General features: G+C 37.5%; 1 protein-coding gene across 1 annotated transcript in view; it reads right to left on the minus strand.

The window, feature by feature from the left end:
- OPN3 (opsin 3) overlaps window positions 1–25,366 on the minus strand; it is a 50,239-nt gene that overhangs the window by 9,894 nt on the left and 14,979 nt on the right. Inside the window, exon 2 of the mRNA XM_077168460.1 lies at window positions 234–553. Within this exon, the coding sequence (XP_077024575.1) occupies window positions 234–553 (320 nt within the window). The remainder of the gene's footprint in view (window positions 1–233; window positions 554–25,366) is intronic.

Here is a 25,366-nt window from a genome sequence, read left to right on the forward strand (position 1 = left end):
AAGACTATTACATGCATTATTTATGGCAGTATCTTTAAAAAGAAGTATGCTATTCTGCATTGGAATATGTTATTTCCATTGGCCTTTTCAGAGAGTGACTCATAGTGCAAAATCCTCCCACTATAAGGCCCAGCTCTGAGCAAATACTGATCGTGTGTTTGATTCTTTTGCACATAATATGTTCTACTGTGGACATGGTTTAGGGAGAAGGGAAATTAGCTTTTTCAACTCACCATTCGAATGGAATACAGAATATGGCCATAGCAATGGGCTATGACACCCACGGGAACCACCAGGCAGCCAAGAAATAAGAAAAGCACAAAGGAGGAATCACTGGAGTCTTTGGATTTCCAGTTAACAGTGCAGGCTAGTCCATGTATGTCCAGGATGTACCTGTTCCAGCCCAGGAGAGGCGCTCCTGACCATGCCAGTGAGTAGAGCCAGATGTAAGTAATGGCCCTCCAGGCCCAGGAAAAATTGACCACTCTGGCATGGACCACACGGATATAACGTTCATAGGCCAGCACAGTTAGGGTGGTAATGGAAACAATCCCTGCAAGAAGAGAAAGTGGAAAAGTGTAGCATGGCTCCAGGGAAAAACAGACATATCAGATGATAAATTCTCTGCTGCAAACATCTTACAGAGAGTATCTGGGATCACCAGAAAGCAAGATCACTGACGCTCCAAAAGCTGAAACACCTGACAGTAACGATGCCCCACATCCAGTAAATTTGGCTGGAAACCTATTTACTCATTAAAGAAAACATGGAGTAGAAAATGGTATGTGGATTGCTGCAGGACAAAAATATATAAAAGCCCTCCATATACCCTCTACCATCCCTATCACCAATGATGCAGCTATTGCATTAATTTTTCTACCAAAAAAGAAAATCTGGGCATTAGGGAGGCTCACTAGAGCAAGTGTTTCTCTTGGCTTTGCCTTTTCTGAGCTGTATCTGATTCAGCTATTAGAGATAAAGTCAATGTGGGCTGCACAGGTTTGAACTGACCAAATGAATAGTAAAATTATGCAGGTGGCTGGCTTAACCTATTAGCAGATGTCAGTACATGAACTTCACCTGTAAGGATTAATGACAAGGGAGTGAAATGTTCTGTGCTCCCATAGCCTTTATATTTGGATCAGGTAACTTGATATTATTTGTTTTTTTCTCTGCCTCTCCTATTCTGAGAGAAAGATTTATTCACTCAACCATCACCTATTGTATACCTACTATGTCCCAGATCCTATGCTGGCACTGGAGGGTCAATGATAATTAAGATGCAAAACTCGAAGTGTCCAGAGGGAGTATAGATTTATAAACAATTATAATACTGTACAAAGTGTAAAGGCTAGAACTGAGAGACAAAGCATTGCCAGAAAGCCATAGAAAAAGGGGACATCTGTGAGCAAGACAGGAGAAGCACATTCCAGGCATGAAAACACATGAAAGGGGTCCGAGAAGATGAAGGAGAGAGAAAGTCAGAGAGCAGGTATGGTCATCCTGGGAAAGGCTAATGTTTTTTGTTTGGTTAAGTTTCTTTTTTTTTTTTTTTAATTTTTTCCTACATGCAATAGTAACTTACAAATCTAGTAATGTGTTGTGCTTTTAAACGTGAAAGTGGCATCTTCTTTTTCCCCTGAAAGGGCATTCTAGGATTAGTATAGAACTTGAAACACAGTCTGCTGCCATGGGGACTAGTTTGAGAGCTACTGCAATTGTTTAGACATGAAATGATGGGGCCTGATGCAGGTAATGTCAAATGTAAAAAGAGTGAAGTTTGGATTCTAAAGATAATTAGCAATTAGCTTCAACAGAATCTGACCACTGAACTTTGGGAATGAGAGGAGAGAGGAGTCTAGGATAATTTGGAGATTTCTTGCCTGTCCAATAGGAGATAATGATTTCATCAACCAAGATTAAAAAAAAAAAGAAAACTCTCCCCATGAGCTGATATGGGGGAGAAAATGAAATCGTGAGCTCTCTAGAATACATTGGCATAAATATTTGAATACATGGGCAAAGAAAGGTTGGAGAAAAAGTGGCTCTAATAGAGAATGAAAATAAGACATCTCGTGAGAAGTAAGTGGGGGTGGGGGAAGGTCGACAAGAGGTCTGACAGTGAGTGCCAGCTTCCTGCTAGGTAGCTGTGTGACTTTGGGTAAATCATACAATCTTTTGTTTTTAGCCCTTGGTTTTTTGTTTTTTCAGAAAATTGAAAATCTGTTCACATAAAATTTTGTGATTCTGTAATTATGAAAGTGTGAAATGAGGAGGCACTGGACTAAAAAACGACTGGCAGAACATACTTAACATTAGTCATTCATACATTCACAGTCTTTTTTTTTAGAGGGGAGAACAGTATGGCCCCAGTTTCTTACACGTGTGGCATTCAATAAATGCTTGCTGAACAAATGAATGAATTCCTACTAATTACTTAAATGATTGGAAGAAAATACTAGGTTTTGAAATATAGTGGAAGAAAATACTTAAAGAAAAATAACGATATAATAGTAAATGATGGACTTAGATTCAAATAATAAGTGATTATTATAGGGACTAGGAAAATACCAAGTTAGATGTGTTGTCTTGAGTTAAAAATCTATTTTTACCTTCCTAAATTATCTAAAGAGTGATATTATCCTTTCTTTGATTGATTATATTCCTAGAAGAAAATCCAAATACCCAAAGATAATGACATAATAAGTTGACTCTAATAAAATATTATTGTTTTAATTTAATTTACAAACTTTATTATTAAATATAATGGTATTTAGTTATATAATTTTATTTAAATATTAAAGGGCAGCTTGGCCTTCAACTTTTGGTTAATCTGTAATGAATATGATTTAGTCCTTTACTGGAAGAAAATGGTGCAAATGACTGCAGCATGCTGTAGACTAGTGAACTCCATGTGCTTTAAAATGAATTGATGAGTTCTATGGTTAAAGCTAATAAAATGGTATAAACTTAACTTCCATTCATCCATTAACCATTGCTTATCTACATGTTTCAATCATTGTGCAGGAAAATAGACATAGAAATGAATAGAAAAAAAGCTCTCGTGGAACTTCTAGTTCAGTTAATAGAGAGATAATACAAAAGTTATCAAGCAAATTAATGAAGTGCTCTGAATGGAAGAGAGAACACGGAAAAAGAGAGTAGCATGAAGTAGGTGGCAGAGGGGGGTAAAGGGATTTGCTTTTACTGGCAGGGTGTTAGGGCAGGCCTCATGGCACTCAGAGATGAAGTGTGAAAAAGCAATTATGTGATAAGTAGAGGTGCAGGGTGGTAATTATAAACCCATCAGGTAAAGTTATCTCTATTAGGCAATATCTGGGTAGCTATATTTCAGTTCCTGTATTCATTAAAAATCAGTACATCTTTTTAAATATTATGTAATTCTGTAAATATTAGAATGCCCCAGGAGAGAACATCACATGCAAAAAGACCCTAAAGAAGAAGAGAGGTCAGCTCATTTGACTGGAGTACAATGAGCGAAGGGTGGAATGACAACAGGTGAAGTCGGAGAGGCAGAAAAGAACCAGACAATACAGGGCTCACGGAGTTTTGTGTGGTTTTCCTTCTGATTATTTGGGTCAAAGAGAATTTTTTAATTTATTAAAAATCTATTAATATAAAAATATTCTCAGGCCATAAAAATATTGTGTATGCAAGCACAATGAGTTTCAAGTGCCTGAGTTCAGTCTCCAATATGCTGTACCATGACCAGTTAGCACAGACCTGAGGATGGCAAACCTAATATTTCCCAGCCCCCCCCTCAACAGCATGCATTTACAAATGGCAGGCTTAATCAGACTGACTCAGTCTTTAAGGTTGACCCATTTGAACAGATCTAAACTACATCCTCTCCTTAAGAAATACATGGGCCAGCCTTTTTTTCCCCCAGCAACTCCTTATTTACTGATGAATTTTTGGTCCTGAGACAAAATTATTTGCTATATTCTATTTGAGTCCCTGAACACACGGTGAGGGGACAAGAAGGAATGGACAATCTTACAATTACTTTACACATACGGTTTAATCAACGTTGAGCTTAATTCTCTAATCCATGTGGTGCTTCACTATCCCTTAATACTGCAAGCGAAAACGTGGAAAGAGACTGATAATGCGTCAGGCCCCATGAAAATCATTCTACATGTTTAGCCCTCTTTTGTCAAAAGAGAGCTGTTGCTCAGATTAAGCTTAACTAACCAATAGATAGTGGAGACAATTTTGAGAACCCAGCATTGTCTGACACCAAAATCCACGATTTTACCCACCTGAGCTGTTAGAGTTGTGCTGCCACTAAGGGATACTTCCACCTCCCCACAAATTCTACCAGGGGTACAGTGGTGACCGTGCCCCACCCCGACCCCCACCCCCATCCCACTCCCCCACCCCTGCCAACCTGCAGACTATTCACACCTGCATTACACGCCTATCACTGTGCTAAGTAGGTTCTTTGTAGGAAAACAACAGACAAGTGGTCCCTACCCCCAAGAAGATGTAGTTGTAGACACTATATTCTTATGAGGACAAGAGTAGCTCATATGCAACATTAGAGTGTGATGTAAGATAATGTGTACCCATATATTACATTTACGGTGCAACAAAAATCCAGAAAAGATAAGATCCCAGTGAATTGTTTTGTGGGGATGGCTTCATGAAAAGGTGATATTCAAGTTGCATCTTGAAAGATGGGCTAGGTGTTAAAGAACAGAGAGGACTGAGGAGGGCATTTCTGGTTAGAAGAACAGCTACTACAGAAGCAAAGTGAGCTTCCTTGTATTCTTTTTCGTTTGTTTTTTGTTTGTTTTTACCTTTGTTTTTTTTTTTTTTTCTTTTCTTGTTTTGTTTTGTTCTTTGGTTTTTTTTTCTTTAATTTTTTTTTTCTTCTCTTTTTCTTGCAGGAGTGCTTAGCCCAGACAGACACTGGGCTGGAGAGGTAGGAAAGTAGGACACTATAGGGATGGCACAAATCTGACCACATTCCTCTAGTCAGTGGACTTCTGTGGCTCTCCATAATTATAGTAAGGATCTTTGAACTTTTTTTCCTAGTGCTTTTCCTAAAAGAATTTTGAAAAACTATGTACACTCTCATATATTTGAAAGTTACCATCAAGTAAACTTAAGTTTAAAGAGTTATGTATTGTAAATATAGACACTTTTAAATTAAACTATTACCCAGCTCTTTCAAATACACCTAATTAAATGTAAACGTTAGTGATTTCATAGACATATACAGATATGTAATAATCATTTAAACTTTTATTTCCATTCTACTCTTCCCCTATAAAATTTTTATCCCAATGCAATATGTTGTTATGGCTGAAAGATTTTTAATTATTCATTTTATTAACCTTTTCAAATCCACAAATACATTTAGAATTTGAAAATTTTTAATCTCCTGGACAGAAGCTTCTAAGTGTTAAAAATTTATCTTATGAATTGAGTTATCATTATAATTTCTATTAGTATACAATTGATCAAAACATTTTGATAAATATTAAATATTAAAAGTGAAAATTTTAATTAGAAATGCACATCTTAGAGAGATCAATGCGAGCGTCCCTCACCACAAAGAATCTATGTATCCATAGATTACTATTGCCACTGCTAGAATAAGGCAGGATGTAGGATAAATTCTACTCCTATTTACCTGTTTATAAAGTTAAACCAATTTCTTGATCACATATATATCCAGGCAGTAACAGAAGGAATTTCATCATATTCAATAACAAAATTGAATATATTCTATGTTTAATCCTTTGCACCATTCTGAGCTTCCATCTCAAAAATCACATACTCCTTATTGTGAACAATTATTTTTGGTGATTACTGAGCTAACAACATAATTTGGTTAAAAGCAAATAATTGAGGAAGGGTCGAAGATGGAGGCTTAGTGAGGAGTGGAATTTAGTTAGTCCTCCAGAGCAGCTAGTAAATGGCCAGGAACAGTACAGAACAGCTGCTGGGCCACATCAGTGACCGGACACACAGTGTCCACCAGTCTGGACAAGCTGGACTGACTGCGAGTCCCTCCAGAACCATGAGTTCCCCAAGCTGTAGAGGTGAGCGCCCCTCTCCAACAGGCTGGTTCCTGGAGGGGAAAGGAAAGAGACTTTGCTATCAGCAAGGGACTAAGTGCAACTAAGCTCCAATCCTGGAATTAATTAACAAATTCTGACACTAAAAATAGACACCCAGCTCAGCTGAACCTTGAGTAGAAGCTAAGGTTGCTGGTTTTTGCCCTGGCACAAAGAGGGCGGGGCTGAAGGAAAAAGAAAAAAAAAAGTGTTTTTTTTTTTTTTTTTGGATTGGACAGCACAAAATACTTGAAAAAGTATGGGCCCTGAAGGAAAGGAGGGAGCACATAGGACCTGGAGATACATAGAGCAATGTACCAACTTAAGCTGTTTGGCAAACCTGAGAAACAGGGGTCCTGCTCTGAAAAGGATTTTTTTTCTTTTCTTTTTTGTGGCTGTATTTCTATAGCTTGACTGCTCTTTGTATACATCTGAAAGGCTTCTCAGGCTGCAAATGCCCCAGGCAAGTGTGGAATTAAGCTTGCCTACAGACAAAGAGGCTGGTCAGGTGACAGGAATTAATTCTCTGGAGGCTGTACCTTCCCCAGGAGAGGGGTGGGACCCAGCTCAGGTGGAATCCCTCCCTCAAGGAATTCACACTCCAGGGTCTAGAAAACTGAAGCCGTTAAAGCCAGCCTACAACCTCTCCTTTGATTCAACCATGCCCACAGCAGGGAGAGTCTGCTGAAGTTAAAGGTTCCAATCACTTTATGCTGATGGGACCCACAGGCAGACAAGCACCACATACTGGGCAGGATAGGGAAAACAGAGTCCAGAAGTTTCATAGGAAAGTCTGTCAACCTGTTGGCTCTCACACTCAAGGAAAACTGAGGCAGGGGACCCTTTTCTCCTGAGAGGAGGCCAGTCTGGTCTGGGAAAATCTGACTGGGGTCTATAATACCTAAGTAGACCCTCCTGGGGTGGTGGGGGGGGGGTGAAGGCACCATACAGGCAGGGCAAGAAACAAATAAGAACTAAAAAATTCTGATCTGTTAAACAAAACCTAAGCTACAAGTTTAGAATAAGCTGAACCGAATGTCAAAGAATAGATAGACAATAAAGTCATCCAGCAAGAAAGTCCTAGGTAAAAAAGTAAAAACAATCTTTGCAATAAACTAATTAAGGAAATTAAATGTCTAGATGCCAGGAAAAAAATAATGAATCAAACTAGGACAAATGAAAATATGGCCCAGTCAGAGGAACAAACCAACAATTCAAATGAGATACAGGATTTGAAATAATTAATTCAAGATATTTGAACAGACATGGAAAATCTCATCAAAAATCAAATTAATGAATTGAGGGAGGATATAAAGAAGGCAAGGGATGAACAAGAAGAAATCAAAAGTCTGAAAAAACAAATCACAGAACTTATGGGAATGAAAGGCACAGCAGAAGAGATGAAAATAACAATGGAAATCTACAATGTTAGATTTCAAGAGGGGAGAAAAAAGGATTAGTGAATGGGAGGACAGGACATCTGAAATCTGACAAGCAAAAGAAAATATAGAGAAAAGAACAGAAAAATATGAGCAGAGACTCAGGGAATTGAATGACAACAGGAAGCATATGAATATACATGTTGCAGGTGTCCCAGAAGGAGAAGAGAAGGGGAAAGAAGGACAAAAACTAATGGAGGAAATTATCACTGAAAATTTCCCAACTCTTATGAAAGACTGAAAATTACAGATCCAAGAAGTGAAACATACCCCAAAGAGAATAGATCTAAATAGAGGTACTCCAAGACACTTACTAATCAGAATGTCAGATATCAAGGAGAAAGAGAGAATTTTGAATACAGCAAGAGAAATACAATCCATCACACACAAGGGAAGCCCAATAAGACTATGTGTAGATTTCTCAGCAGAAATCATGGAGGTGAGAAGACAATGGTATGATATATTTGAGATACCAAAATAGAAAAACTGCCAGCCAAGAATTCTATAGCCAGCAAAATTGACCTTCAAAAATAAAGGGGAAATTAAAACATTTTCAGACAAAAAAATCACTGAGAGAATTTGTGACCAAGAGACTGGCTCTGCAAGAAATACTAAGGGAGCACTAGAGACAGATAGGAAAAGACAGCAGAGAGAGGTGTGGAAAAGAGTGTAGAAATGAAGACTCTCAGTAAAGTAAAAGAAGAAAAATTAGATATGACATAAAATCCAAAAGGCGAAATAGTAGAAGAAAGTACTGCCCTTACAGTAATAAGACTAAATGCTAATGGATTAAACTCCCCAATCAAAAGACATAGACTGGCAGAATGGATTTAAAAACAAGGCCCATCTATATGTTTTCTATAGGAGCTGCATTTTAGACCCAAAGAGAAACATAGATTGAAAATGAAAGGTTGGAAAAAGATATTTCATGCAAATAACAATCAGAAAAAAGCAAAAGTAGCTATACTAATATCCAACTAATTAGACTTCAAATGTAAAGCAATTAAAAGAGACGAAGAAGAACACTATGTATTAATAAAAGGAACAATTCAATAAGAGGACATAACAATCATAAATATTTATGCTACAAGCCAGAATGTTCCAAAATACAAGCGGCAAACACTGAAAAGAGAAATAGACATATCTACCATAATAGAGACTTCGATTCCCGATTCTCATCAATGGACAGAATATCTAGACAGAGGATCAATAAAGAAACAGAGAATTTGAATAATACTATAAATGAGCTAGACTTAACAGACATTTATAGAGCATTCTATCCTACAACAGCAGGATATACCTTTTTCTCAAGTGCTCATAGATCATTCTCAAGGATAGACAATATGCTGAGTCACAAAGCAAGTCTCGATAAATTTTAAAAGATTAAAATCATACAAAACACTTTCTCAGATCATAAAGGAATGAAATTGGAAATCAATAATAGGCAGAGGGCCTAAAATTCGCAAATATATGGCAGCTCAACAACACGCTCTTAAACAACCAGTGGGTCAAGGAAGAAATTACAAAAGAAATCAAAATTTATGGGATGCAGCAAAGGCAGTGCCAAGAGGGAAATTTATTGCCCTAAACGCCTATATCAAAAAAGAAGAAAGAGCAAAAATCGAGGAATTAATTGTCCACTTGGAGGAACTAGAGAAAGAACAGCAAACTAACCCCAAAGCAAGCAAAAGGAAAGAAATAACAAAGATGAGAGCAGAAATAAATTGAGAACATGAAAACAATTGTGAAAATCAACAAAACCAGAAGCTGGTTCTATGAGGAAATCAATAAGATTGATGGACCCTTAGCAAGGTTGACAAAAAGAAGAAGAGAAAGGATGCAAATAAATAAAATCAGAAATAGAAGAGGAGACATAACCACTGACCCCACAGAAATAAAGGAAGTAATGAGAGGATACTATGAATAACTTTATGCTAATAAACTAGACAACGTGGATGAAATGGACAACTTCCTAGAAAGGCATAAACAACCAACATTGTCTCAAGAAGAAATAGATGACCTCAACAAACCAATCACAAGTAAAGAAACTGAATTAGTCACTGAGAGGTTCCCAAAAAAGAAAAGTCCAGGACCAAAGGGCTTCACATGTGAATTCTACCAAACATTCAAGAAAGAATTAGTACCAATCTTGCTCAAACTCTTCAAAAAAATTGAAGAGGAGGGAAAGCTACCTAACTCATTCTATGAAGCCAACACCACCCCCCTACCAAGCCAGACAAAGATACTACAAGCAAAGAAAATTATAGGTCAAACTCTTTAATGCAAAAATCCTCAACAAAATTCTTACAAATAAAAAAAATATATTCTTACAAATTGAATCCAGCACACTAAAAGAATTATACACCATGACCAAGTAAGATTCATCCCAGGTATGCAAGGATGGTTCAACATAAGAAATCCGTTAATATAATACACCATATCAACAAATCAAAGCAGAAAAACCACATGATCATCTCGATTGATTCAGAAAAGGCATTTGACAAAATTCAACATTCTTTCCTATTGAAGACACTTCAAAGGATAGGAATAGAAGGGAACTTCTTCAACATGATAAAGGAAATATATGAAAAATCCACAGCTAACATTATCCTCAATGGGGAAAAACTGAAAAATTTCCCCTTAAGATCAGGAACAAGACAAGGATGACCACTATCACCATTGTTATTTGGCATTGTGTTGGAAGTTCTAGCCAGAGCAATTAGACAAGAAAAAGAAATACAAGGCATCATAATTGGAAAGGAAGAAGTAAAACTCTCACTGGTTTACAGATGATATACTATATTTCAAAAACCCTGAAAAATCCACAGCAAAACTACTAGAGCTAATAAATGAGTATAGAAAATCAGCAGGTTACAAGGTCAACACTCAAAAATCTGTAGTGTTTCTATACACTAGTGATGAACAATCTGAGGTGGAAATCAAGAAAAAAATTCCATTTACAATTGCAACCAAAAGAATAAAATATTTAGGAATAAATTTAACTAAGGATATAAAAGACCTATACAAAGAAAACTACAAGAAATTGCTAAAAAGAAATCACAGAAGACCTAAAAGAATGGAAGGACATCCTGTATTCATGGGTTGGAAGGCTAAATGTATTTAAGATGTCAGTTCTACCTAAATTGATTTATAGATTCAATGCAATACCAATTGAAATCCCAAAAACTTACTTTACAGAAGTAGAAAAACCAATAACCGAATTTATCTGGAAGGTCAGGGTGCCCCAAATAGCTAAAAATATTCTGAGAAAGAAAAATAAATTCGGCAATCTCATACTACCTGACTTTTAGGCATGTTATGATGCCACAGTGGTCAAAACAGCATAGTACTGGCATAAAGATACATATACTGACCGATGGAATCACATTGAGTGTTCAGATATAGACCATCTCATCTATGGATAATTGATCTTTGATAAGGCCATCAAGCCAACTCACTTGGGACAGAACAGTCTCTTCAATAAATGGTGCCTGGAGAACTGGATATCCACATGCAAAAAAATGAAAGAGGATCCATATCTTATAATCTATAGAAAAATTAACTCAAAAATGGATCAAAGACCTAAACATTAGATCTAAGACCATAAAACTTTTAGAAAAAAATGTAGGGAAATATCTTATAAATCTTATAATAGGAGGTGGTTTCCTAGACCTTACACCTGAAGCACGAGCATTGAAGAAAAATAGATAAATAAGAACTCCTCAAAATTAAACACTTTTGTGCAACAAAGAACTTTGCCAAAAAAGTAAAAAGTCAGCCTACATGATGGGAGACAATATTTGGAAACAATTTGTCAGATAAGGGTCTAGTATCCAGAATATACAAAGAGATTGTTGAATTCAACAACAAAAAAACAAACAACCCAATTACAAAATGGGCAAAAGACATGAACAGACACTTCTCAGAAGAGGAAATTCAAATGGCTAAAAGGCACATGAAAAGATGCTCAACTTCACTGGCTATTAGGGAAATGCAAATCAAAACCACAGTGAGATATCATCTTACACCCACCAGAATGGCCGTTATCAATAAAACAGAAAACAAGTGCTGGAAAGGATGTGAAGAAAGAGGCACACTTATCCACTGTTGGTGGGAATGTCAAATGTTACAACCACTGTGGAAGGCAGTTTGGTGGTTCCTCAGGAAGCTAAGTATAGAATTGTCATGTGATCCAGCAATACCATTGCTAGGCATCTATTCAGAGGATATGAGGGCAAGAACACAAATGGACATTTGCACACCAGTGTTTATAGCAGCATTATTTAAATTGCCAAGAGATGGAAACAGCCCAAATATCCATCAATAGACAAGTGGCTAAACAAGCTGTGGTATATACATATAATGGAATATTATGCAGCTGTAAAGCAGAATAAAGTCAGAAGTATGTAACAACATGGATGGACCTTGAGGACATTATGCTGAATGAGATTAGCCAGGAAAAAAAGGACAAATACTGTATGGTCTCACTGATATGAACTAACATTAATAAATGAACTTGGAGAATTTCAGTTAAGAACAGAGGCTATCATGAGATAGAAATAGGGTAGATTTTGGATAATTGGAGCTGAAGGGATACAGATTGTGCAACAGGACTGATTGTAAAAACTCAGAAATGGACAGTACAATACTACCTAACTATAGCACAATAATGTTAGTACACTGAATGAAGCTGAATGTGAGAATGATGGAGGGAGGAGGCCTGGGGGCACAAATGAAGCCAGAAGGAAAGATAGACAATGAAGACTGAGATGGTATAATGCAGGAATGCCTAGAGTGTACAATGATAGCCACCAAATGTACGAATTAAAAAATGTTTTTGCATGAGGAAGAATAAAGGAATGTCAATATTGCAGGGTGTTGAAAATAGATGTAATTCATATTTTAAAACTTTAACTTATATGTGAAACTAAAGTATAAAATGTTTATTTGGTAAAAATTTATATTTTGACTAGTGCATATCCTACTATAACTTATATGGACAGTTTAATTGAACACCATATATACATGGAACCTTGAATAGGGCATGAGATTTTGTAGGTTTGTCCAGAGTGATGCCCCAATAAATCTGAGAGTAATTTGAATAGTGAATAAAAAAGTATTCACAAAGTTCCTTTGGAGGAATGGTGAGAAAGGGAGAAAATTCATCCTCCTCCTGGAGAATCCCTGATATGCTCGTAAGCAGTGAGGACAACCAAATCAATAGCCCAAGCCCTCAATCTTGGGGTTTGTTCATATGAAACTTATCCCTGCAAAAGATAGACTAAGCCTACTTAAAATTAGGCTGAAGGGTGACCCCCAGAGAACCTCTTTTGTTGCTCAGATGTGGCCTATCTCTCTCTCAGCCAAGACGGGAAGCAAACTCACCGCCCTCCCCCTCTCTACGTGGGACATGACTCCCATGGGTATAAACCTCCCTGGTAACATGGGACTGAAATCCTAGAATGAGCTGGGACTGAGCATCAAGGGATTGAGAAAACTTTCTTGACCGAAGGAGGAAGAGAAAAATGAAACAAAATAAAGTGTTAGTGACTGAGAGATTTCAAACAGAGTCAAAAGGTTATCCTGGAGGTTATTCTTACACATTTTATAGATGCATAAACCTTTTTAGTCTAAGGTATATTAGAGAGGCTAGAGGGAAGTACCTGAAACTGTAGAGCTGTGTTCCAGTAACCATGTTTCTTAATGATTAATGTATAATGATATAGCTTTTGCAATGTGACTACGTGATTGTGAAAAAAAAAAAACTAAAAGTGTGAAATTGTAACCCATGTTAAACTCTGAAATATGTTCTACAAATAACTGTGGTGCTGTGCTTTGAAATTTATAGCTTTTTTGTATATATGTTATTTCTCACAAAAAAAGAAGAAAAAATGCCAATTGTGATAATAAAAAATATTTAAGTCTTCTAGCCTCCTATACTTTGGAGCAGCTAGAAGGAAGAATATGAGAGGACTGTATGGCAGCCCATGACAAAGTCTGGGATCTGTCCTGTAACTACTTGTTGAAGAGTGCTTTGAAAACTATTGCCTTTTTATTTCTTTGCTTTGTGTATATGTTATACTATCCATTAAAAAGGTTAAAAATAAAAAAAAAAAGGAAGGATCCCAGTTGACTTTTGCCAGCTTACTTCCAAAATAAATTATGCCAGTACAAAAAAAGAGCCAATAATTGGAAACTACTTTGCTTGCAAAAGGATTGCTACCCAGTCATTAAAACCATTCACTTCATCTTTATTTTCATAGATATTTTTAATTGCCTCTTCGTTTGCCACCTGTGAAATTTTTCACCTCCTGACAATACTCCCTACTAAGATTTTATTGGGAATCATTAAAGAGTTGACTTTCTGTTTGTGGTGGGGGTGGGGCAGGTGACAGAAAGGGGGTGTCTTGATGGGCAGTGGCTGATTTCTAGGAAAGAATAAAATGGAAGTTGGAAATTTATAAACTGATTCTCAGAAAGTTACATTTGAATAGTCCGTGGATGCTACGCCACAACCATCTGGAAGATCCAATCTTACTGGCACATCATCGAGGCTCTGCCTCATTAGGCTGCAGCACTCACCATGGGACACACACCATTCATTCCTCAAAGGACCACCCTCTTTCATAGCTTGCTGCTTTGATACTTCTCTTCCCTCCACCTGAACTACTGACAAAGATCTCACAGTCTGGAGAAGACAGATATGTAAACAAATAGTTGCAGAAATAGGATATGTGTTAAAACAGAGTTGCATCCAGGGATCTGGAGAACGCCTTTGTAGAAAACAGTTATTTCTGCCAGGGAAAATACCAGGGAAGATTTTAAGTGATAGCAATATTTGAATTGATAAATGGGAGGAGTTTATCAAGTTGACAAGGATGAGGATATTTTGAGGCCAAGGATATAATGTTTTCAAAAGCAATAAGTGAAAAACAGGTATGCAAATCCATCAGTTTAAGTCAAGTAAAATTCTTCGTGATATGTTATTCATTCACAACATTTACCAAAAAACATTTGTCAGGCACATACAATGTGCCAGGCACTGTACTAGGCAATGGGAAAACAAAGATGAATTATAATCAGAAATAATTATGAGAAATATAACAGAGGAAAATGTTTGGAGCCAGAGTCCTGGATTCAACTCCAGTTTCTAGTTCATGATCACTATGTAACTTTAGGACAATTAACTAACATTTCTGAACCTCAGTTTTTTCACAAGAAAGATGAAGATAATAGTACTAAAATGCTGTGTCATTCATTGTGTGTGTGTGTTAGAGGAGAATATGAATGTGTTTAGTAAAATAGTAATGTATAAAGTATTATTATTGACTAGCTGAATATCTAGGAGCAAAAGGTGATAGAAGGCACAGAAGCAGATAGAGCTGTGGAGATTAAATATGCGAGTATATCAAAATAGGATATGTACAAATTCCTGCGAACGAAGTCAATTTCCTCCTTTGGACACTAGATGGACACATTGAATAGTTTATTAGCAGTTGTATCTGTGTAGAACAGAATGATCAAAAGTTAAGAATGTTTGCGCTTGTTGTTATGTTTTTTTTTTATTTTAAAAATTAATTAAAAAAAGAGTGTCTTTTGATTCTGGGCAAGCAAGTTTGCACCTCTGTAATTGCTAGAACACTATTGCCTAAACTGTGCTTCATATCTGCTAATATCATCTAATCCCTAACTGTTAGATTAAAAAAATTAATATGACACAGTTCATACCTTCAAGGAGCTCACACTCCAAAAGGATATAGAAGGAGAAACTCCAAGTCATAGTGTAAGGAGGAATATCCAACTCAAGAGAAAACTTTCTGTGGGAGACAGGCACCACCTGAGCCCTAAAGATTGGGTGTATTTTAGCCAGGCAAAAAAGGAGGGGAAGAGGAAAGGGGAAGTGCCACCAATCCTATTCCAGGCAAAGAAAAGAGTTTATGCAAACACATGGAGACTAAAGAACTGGCACAATTTAGGGCACTGCAATTAATTCCATAGTAGAAGAAAAGAGCCCTAAATAAAAGGAGTCAAAGACTAAGGACTCTCAAGGAAAACTTAAATGCCATGCCAAGAGTTTGGAACTTATCTCTAGGGATACGAGAAGCCAATAAACTAGTTTAAGGAGTCAATAAACTGGTCTGACTCTCCTCTATCACTGTATAATTATGAAGAATTTTGTTTTATTTTCTTTTGTTTTTGCTTTGCAGATTTTTAGTATGGAAAAGTCCCTCTGGCTGCCATATGGAAAATGGATTGTGAGGAGTAAAACATTGGTTATTTGGAAACCCAGTGGAGAAAACCTATAATGATGATGAAGAACTGAACTGATTCAGTGGCACTGGGGAAGGAAAGATGAAGACCTGATAAATTTTAGGGAGATGAATCTTTTTTGGATGTGGGAATAAATGAAGAATAATCAGAGGAAGTCTTAGGTATTGGGTTGGGTAAATGAGTGGGTTTGGATCCGTTCACCTGGATAGGAACTGGGAAGAAATGGATTTGGAAGGGAAGATGATTAGGGGATAATTCGCTTTATCCTGGATTCTCAGGTCATTTTGAACAAATCATTTCATAGATGTTTCAAATTCTCTGCCTATAAAATAGGATAACTGTAAAACCTTGCCTTGGGGTTTTAAGAGTTGGCTGGATGAGTGATGACACTGTAAAACCTTCCTAATTAACTGGGTGGCACATTTTCTCAAACTAATGAAAATTCCAGTTTTGTTCATTCAAATCATAAATTAATTTGCAGAAAAATTTTAAACATTCACTTTAATTTTATCTACTACATATGATAACTGAGATAAAACAATTTTAAGGTTGCTTTAATAGATGCTATTTTATTAGCGACCTGCACTCCTATTTGAACAATATTAAATGAAAGCAATACTTTTAATATACGTGGAACATTTCATTCTCTTAAGTATCCAGTTCTTTGAAATCTTGTTTATTTCGATCAATTTCATTTATATTATTTGTTGAGTAAACCCCCTTCCATGATCATAATTAACAGTGGTAATTTCAATTCACTCGAACATTTATGGAGTGCTTACTATGTGTCAGGCACTGTTCTGAGCAGTTTACCTGGATTATCTCATTTAATCCTCATAACATCTCTGTGAGGCATGTAGAAATTGTCATCGTCCCCATTTTACAGATGAGGAAACCAAGGCAAAAGAGGTTAAGTAACTTGCCTTATAACAGAATCAAGATTCAAACCACACAGTCTGCTTCCAAAATCCGTGCTATGCCTTTTTGTAGGTCCCACAGAAAGCATAATTAATCTATCAGTTACCTACTACAAATCTTCTGTAATTGTGTCTGCCTCTGATAGCAGAAGAGGTCATTTTTTAACTCAATTTTTTTTAAGCTGAAGAATTTTAAAGGAAATTAGAGATGATCATCTTCATTTGAATGTCTACTAGCTGTTGGAATAAGCAATTTCCATTTGATCAATAAAAGTAGTGAGATAAAACTTACAAGACCAAAATGATGGTTGGTTTTTAGTATCCATCTTTTATGCATTTACGTGATTAGAATCATAAACGATTCTTTTTTCCACATCTGCTCCCCAGCCTTTATCAAATTCCATTTTCAATTATTTATTACAAAAACAAACTTAATATTCTTCATGATGAGTGCACAAAGCCTCAGTACCAAAGGAAACCTGGTATAGCATAGAAGTTAAAACCCTTTCCGTGTGTTAGAAAAGAGTATGATTTCAGGTAAACAGTTTAAACAGAGAATAAACTCCATTTAAGATGCCTGGAAGTGGGACTCCCTCAACAATGGATCCATGAGTTTCCAGGAGAGACCTATTCAACAATCCAATCCTCCCACTGTAGCCTGTGGACTAATTTCTCACAGTTTAAGATGTCTGCACAACTGTTTCAGTTGCTCTTACTCATGATACCTTTCATTGGTATTTTGTATATTTTTAAAGAGGGAAAGCAAATGTGTCCCCTTAAATCTTGTAATTTTTTTTAATAGGGAAAGCAGGGGCAAATAGTTGTTGATGCCGTTGGTAAAACATGGGGTGCTTTGACCACCATTTGTGTCTCCTCCTAGGCTACGTTGGGCCCTGTACAGTATCTTGGAAATTATTCAGCTCATCTCTCCTCTGTTACCATTTTTCAATATCAGCCAAGTGGAGTCTTTGGTTCCACTTGGATTTGTGACTCAGCTCTTTATCTTCCTAGAGCTCCATTTGAACAGAGGATCCAGTTTTAAGCTGTGTGCCTTTGCTCTGATTTGCCACTCTTTTAGTTTTGTTTTTTTTTTTATTTCCCTGATAATTGCTTAATTCTACGCACCATAGCCAAGGGAAAGGAGTACTCTAACTTGGGATAGGGCTTCATTAGAACCGTTTTGTGCTTACACCTCTCTTTGTCACAAGAAGATATTAAACAAAATGGCTCATAATGGGGAAAAATAATTATTGCACTAGGGGACCCAAGAAATATCCATTGTGCCAGAGGCCACAGGTTAGTGTGAAAGAACGGTTTAAATATAAAGAAACTTCTCTGTGGTCGTCCTTAAGGTTAGGAAGAGTTGCAAGTTCAGTGCTACCGGAGTCTGGAAGACAGTCAGATGGAAGCACTTACCAAGAAAAGAGATTCCAATCCGCATTCAGCTTTCACGAAACACAATGAATGTGACGCTGCAAGCAAAGGGCAAAGTATACACTTTCTTTGTTTTTACAATTTAAAAATCGTAAGTATTTCTTCACACAACATTCTAGAGTCTCTGATGATTTACCACAATATACTCAAGGAAACTACATTTTAAAATGCTCTTCTAGTAGTACCTCCACTTTAGGAACATGTTTACTTGCTTGATTTTCACTCTCTGCTACCCTGATCTCATATTTCACTTAAAACGGACAGAGGGCTTTTTCTTTGGAAATATCCCTATATTTATCTCTTTGCTTCATATTGTTTCCACTTTCTAATCCAGGCTCTTATCCCATAAATGATTGCAGAGACCTACTCCAAATTGATTTTTTGTCTGGCCGTGATACTCTGTGCAAGAAATACCAGATTAATCAGCGACGAGGCTTACTTACGTGCAGTCCATCCCAGGTTGCCTGGACCAGCTCACAGGCCCCTACTCCCAACTGCGGCCTTTGACCAATGGCCTTGCTTCCCCGCAATTGTGGTTCAATGACTATAGCCATAAAGCTCCAACTGCTGCCATTGTCACCATCGTGGACCTGTATGTTAGGACCAACCTGCATTCGCTACACTAGAACACTCGGAGGCCCTGCCTTCCCTAGAAGCTGCCTGCATCCAGCTAACACAACCAGGAGCCAGAGGGACATTCACACCTCGTGGAGCAGACTCGGTCCAATATGAATCAGGAGACAGGAAGGAACCAGAGATTACATTGCTTGCACACTCCTCTCCCTGTCCCCCATGGACTGTTTCAAGGTGCGCTCATTTCAGATAGCCTCTCTGAAGATACCCTGCAAGACCCAGCAATCAGTGGTGTGTTTTGTGAAACTATGGCAAGGTCAGGGGTGTATCCTCTCATATTTGGTCTCCTTTCTTCCTTGCCTCACTTCCCCTGTGCTCTTGCTCTTGATTCCCTGGGATTACACTTCTCAATAAATCATTACTACATAAGCTTTTGCCTTTGGCTCTATTTTCTAGGGGATTTATACTAGGATAATCATCTTATTACTTTCATACAGTCCTCCCTAGCATAATATTAAAATGTTGGCTGTTGGGCAGGCCACTGTGGCTTGGTGGCTGAGTTCTCTCCTGCCATGCCAGAGACCCAGGTTCAATTCCCGGTGCCTGCTCATGTAAAAAAAAAAAAAAACATGTTGGCTTTCAAGGAATTTCACAGATTCCTACTACTACCTAGTCACCTTTCTCTTTTACCATTTCTGACTTCGTCAGTGCCTGCCACACTCTGCTCATACACAAAACGGACAGACTATATCTTCTTGGCTGCTTTTTACTACTTCCTATACTTTAGTACAATTCTAAGTACGCGTCTTACATCTCCAATTAAATTGTAAACACCTAAGAGATTGAGACCATGTCTTTTGCTTTTTGGCATCCTCCTTGGTACTTGGAATAGTTAGCAAGGGATTATTTTATATTCACTGATGATGATGAAAGTTATGTACATGTAACCATATTTTTTCTCTAATAAAGAAGAAAATTCCTGGAGTAAATATGGTTACCCTGTAATTAGCCAAAACATTAAGATGAAGTGCTGCTTAGAAAGTTAGTCAGCTTTCACTGAAAAAAAAAATGTCCTAAAGCAAGACCACCATCTTACTATTTTTCCTAAAAGATCATTATTTCAACTTGACATTCATCACATGATAATATTTAACTATTAAAAATCCCTATAAAATACCCATTTTTATGAGTGACATAAAGTCAAATGGTATTCCTATTAGATTTGTCACTTCATTCTCCATCATAACAATAAATTATAAATAAGGTAATAGCAATACCTTATTTCATATGGTATTTCATAACTTTCAAAGTGCTATCCCATATATTTTTCTCATCACAGACATGTGAGACAGGAAAGTCTTACTGTCTCCATTAGAGGGCGGGAAAGGAACTGAGAATTATGACTAACGTAATTACAAGATTATTAAGGCTGCACTTGGACGAGAACCCGGATCTCTGACTATACTGGAGAACTCGATTGGATTTTCCCCAGAATCATTTGACAAAGCGAGTTGGTTGTGGTCAGTGGAGAAGCTTGAGGTTTGTTTTCGTTTCCTAGGCTACTTAATCAAATACCATGAAATGGTTCAGCTTAATCAATGGGAATTTATTAGCTTATGGTTTTGAGGTCAGGAAACTATCCAAATCTCAAGGTCTCATCAAGGCCAGAATCTGGTGTCCCGGGGCTGACTGCTGGCAATGCTTGGTCCTTAACTTGTCACGTGGCAAGGCACATGGTGGTGCCTCCTGGTCTCTTCCTTTTCTTCTGGTTCCATTTCAGCTTCTAGCTGCCTGTGGCTTTTTCTCTCCATCTGAAGTTCATTCTCATATAAAGGACTCCAGTAATAGGGTTGAGACCCATACTGGGCCATGCCTTAACTGAACTCAATTCATCAAAATGTCCTGCTTGCAATGGGCTCAAACTCACAAGGACTGGCTAAATTTAAGACTATGCTCTTCTGGGTACAATACAGCTTTAAATGACTAAAGTTTTTTTTTTATTCTATAAAAAAAAAAATACAACACATGAATGAACTGTGAGATAGCCATCTAATTTGACTCTAATTTCCAAATGCTTATTCCTGGATTACTAACCTCACTTCAAATGAAGACTATCTGAGGTCACCCAGAAGAGCAAATACAAAGACAAGGTGAGGGAGAGCTGCAAGAAAAGCAGCCAAATGGCACCTGAAGCATTTCTGGGCCCAAGGGACTCTGCAACAAGCCAAGGGACCTGCAACCCTAAGCTTGAGGAGTTACTCACCAAAAAGTCCCCTAAAAGCTCAAGCTGGTGTGAACAGGGATGGATTTTTTTAAACTTCTGTTTCCTAAATTTGGGAAAATGTACTTTAGATTGGTGATTACCTCTTTTTGTAATGTTTAGTATTTAGGGTGATTTTTATGGAAAATGACAGTTTTACATGCAACTTTTTCTGATACTTAATACTCAATTTGGTCATTCAATTCTTATTTAATATATACATAAAGACAAATAGTTATTATAACACATAAATATGAGGAAATCTCAGGGGAACCAAATTAAATCTTCTTTCAGACATTTATCATTTACAAAGATCTTAAAGAAGGAGCTAGTTTAAGTTTCTAGCCATTGCTAACTGATTCCATTTTAAGTCATTTTCTATTATTATGCTGCTGACTCAAGCGGGGAGTATCAAAACACAGCCAGAAGACCTGTGGCACTTTTCTCTCAAGAAAGCTGTAAGTGTGTGTGTGACACAAGACACTTCAGGGCCAGAAAAGAAGAACGGGAAAAAGAGATGAAAAGCTTATCAGGATGTGTTAAGAAAAAAATAATTGCTATTGCCAGAGCAATGCCAGAACAAAATCCTTGAATTCTAAAACACAAATGTGTGAGGTGGTAGCATATAAAAGAAAAACCTACCTCGGTAACTGGTGTGGGACAATTTGGATAGGCAAGAAAATAAAATTTCCTGAAAAGTCTTAGTCATCCTGAACTGTTTCTGAGATCAAAGAGAATGTTAATAGAAGAAAAGCTAAAGAAAAATTGGGGTGGGGTGGGGTGTCGGAAATTTTACAAATATGAGGTATTTCACCCAAGACCAAAAAGCTAGTAGGCATTAGAGCAGGGCTGATTCCCAGCTGTCCATCCAATTTCTATTATTTCAAGCATCCCTCCCATACCACCAAGCTGGTCTGAATATGGCTGTAACTCTCCTCCTTGATGTTCAGTTTAAAACCCTCTAGATCAGAGCAGCAGATTTCTTTTTCTTGGTCGGAACAATGATTCCAAATGCGAGTTCTTGTAATAAATCCTCCCCAAAATCCTGATATTTGAAAAAAAAATTCCTACTGAGTCTATGTTTAAAAGACTCCTCTGGAGATTCTGATAGAATTTGGAAATACTGGTCTAGCTTAAAATCATGTCTCCTTTAATATAACCTCTGTGTCTACTTGTTCATTTCCCAGATTTTCCTCTGGAGACCCAATCACCAGAGGAAGAAGTAAAGAAACCACTCTGTCTGCAGCCGTTACACCATGAGATGCAGCAAAGATCTCTTTTCACTGTATCATTTGATTCCGTGTCAATCAGCAGGCACAGAAGTGGCCCTCTCTCTTCCCTCTGACAGATTCCAGCCAGGCAACTCATTTCTGCCCCAGCACTGAAGTCTTATGTCACTATTGCTATGTTTTTCTGTAGTGCATCCTGGGTAGCGGCATAGGACTGGAAATCTATTTAAGTACCTAGTATTTCATGGAATGATTCCTTCTTTTCAGCAAGAAGACTTGCATATATTGTATATTTTCAGTGGTTTAAGGTTTTTTCTTTTCTCATTATGTCATATGCTTTTGCATACCCAAACCTTTTGAATTATTTATTCTACATTTTTTTGCTTCTTCCATTTTATCTAAGAACTTGCTTATGTTTTTAAGAATTAGAGAAAAAGAGATATTCCTCAAGCCCCCAACAGAGGGACAGATATGTATGTATATATATATATATATATGGAAAAAGCAAATGAATTATTAAGTGTAATTGGGAAGTCCAATGTGGTACTGCCTTCAAAGACAATTTTAGACAGGGCCTGAAATAATGTCATCAGGGCTCTGTTGCTTTCCTCCTGTTATTGGCTTGGTTTCTTGTTACCTCGCCTAGGTCTGGGACAGGATCTCTCTGGTAATCAAGGTATTGACAGCGTCTGTCACATTCTTGAGGCTTAACAAGCCTGTTGGGGCAGGGTGGGGAGGGTGGCGGTACCTAGGAATCAAAAAAAAAAGAAAATCTTTCCTGGGCAAAACCAATTCGGGGGTGGGAGTTACAATGTCAAATAAGGCCAGACACCATATTCAGCATTCCCACGGGGTCCATATTCTTTCTTAGTTTTCTTCTGATTTGTCTTCTTTTCTTGCAATACCCACATCCAATCAATAGCTAAATCACACTGATTTAATCTCCTCAATAGCGCTCAGCTCTGTCCTTCTCTGTTCTAATTCATCTCTTGCCAAACTATTTCAATAGCCTTTTGTATGGTCTCTCTTCTCCACTCTAGCCTATCTTGGGTTCATCCTCCATACAGACATTAAGGTTATATAACCAGATGCAACTCATTTCACCATATACTAAACATTAAAAGTGCTTTCCCGTTAGAATAAAGTCTTAACTCTTCTTAACGGCATTCAAAGCCCTCCAAGACTGTCCAGAACCATCCTCTTATTGCCTTGTATGGCGAAAATCAAATCTATTTGCTTTTTCTCAGAGACTGTTCCCAATCTTGGTTAAATGCGTTATATTCACTTCACCAAAGCTGAAAATTTGGAGCCATTTTTAATTCTTTTTCTCTACCATCCTCTACATGCAATCATTTTTTTCTAGGTCCTGTGTTTCTGTTTCCAAATTTTTCTCTGCCTTGTTTCTTGTTGCCCTGCTCTATTCGGGCCTTCTCTTGTTTTGTCTCCTTACCAGTTACCTTCCCTGAAGTCTCGGTGGCCTTTTTGCAACTTCCTCCACATAACCACCAGGTCAACCTTTAAAATCTGTCTCATATGGATAAACCTTCAGCAGCTCATTATTCACTAAATAAAAGTCCAAAACTTAGCATGATAAGCAAGACTGCTTGCAGTTGGGAACCCTATCCTGCATGTCCCACCTTACCCCGTGGGTTCAATGTATTCCATGTCCTCAAGCCTCCATGCCTTTATTTCTGCTATTCTCCCTATACAGAATGTCATTTCTTATACTGGCCTGTAGAAACCCTTCTCAACCTTCAAGAACCAACCCAAATACCTTTTCTTTTCTGAAACCTTCCAGATTTCTTTAGGCAGACTTAAAATACCTTCTTGTGCATCTAGTAAAGTTTGTCTACTACCTATTTCAGAGAAATTGTCACAGCCTGGTTTATATAATGGTTAATTGTGTATCAATTGATGCTCCAGTAGATTGTGAGTCTTCCTACTTACCAATTCTGTTTCTTTGCGAAAAGTTACTGGGCCTGATTTTGCATGTACAAATGGAAACAATAATACCTATCTCACATGGTTGTTTCAAGTAATGAAATAATATATGTAATGAAACCAGAATGTTCCTGGTACATTTGTTACTTAATATTTGTTCCTATGACTTAATCTGATACCTCTTTGAAGACACATATCACATCTCAGTCAGAGCATGTGGTTTAGACTGTGGGTTATGGGGACAGATCACCTCGGTTTGAAGCCTGCTTCTGCCACTTACCGGTTGTGTAATCTTGGTCAAGTTCTTTGTCTTCACAGTATCTCAGTTTCCCCACCTGCAAACAGGGATAAGGGTACCCTACCAAATTGGGTTATGAGGATTAGATAAAATAAACATAGCAACCACTTAGAGCAGTACTTGGCATATACAAGGTGCCTATTAAGTGTTATAATGATTATTTGTTTATTCTGTTGCATAGAAACTGGGACAGTCAGTGCTCAAAAAATATTGCCTTGTATTCAACCCTATGTTTCACTTTACAGTGTAATCTAGTAAAGTTTGGCTCTGCATCAAGAATACTGATTCAGGAAGTGGGGCAACATGGTGGCATAGGAAGGTGTGGGCTGGTAGTCCTCTACAGCAGCTAGTAACCAGACAAGAACTGTCTGGAACAACTGTTTGGGTGACTTCCAAGACCAGACACATATCGTACACCAGTCACGTGGGTGGAAGGGCTGAGATCACAAAACAAAACTGTAAGTATGACTGCTGAATCATTGTATTAATATTTCTTTTAGCCTCCAGTGTCTTGGAGCAGCTAGAAAAAAATATAATTGTGTAGCAGTAACCCAACTCTGAAATCTGTTCTATTTCTGCTTGTTATAATGTACTTTGAAATACATTGCTTTTTCTGTATATATGCTATATATCATAATAAAAACTCTTTTTTTAAAAAAAAAAAGTATTTGCAAAGTACCCTTGAGAGACTGGGGGAAACTGTGGAAATATTAAAGCTGATATTCTCACAGGCATTGAGGATTACTAATTTTTAGGCCAGGCCCTCAGTCTTTGGGCTTGCCCTTATGAAATGTATTTCTGCAAAGGAAAAGCTAAGCCTACTTATAATTATGCCTAAGAGTCACCCCAAAGAACCTCTTTTGTCACTCAGATATGGCTTCTCTAAGCCAACTCTGCAGATAAACTCACTGCCCT

This window comes from Tamandua tetradactyla, chromosome 7 (genome assembly GCF_023851605.1).
Source record: "Tamandua tetradactyla isolate mTamTet1 chromosome 7, mTamTet1.pri, whole genome shotgun sequence".
NCBI classification, from domain to species: Eukaryota; Metazoa; Chordata; class Mammalia; order Pilosa; family Myrmecophagidae; genus Tamandua; species Tamandua tetradactyla.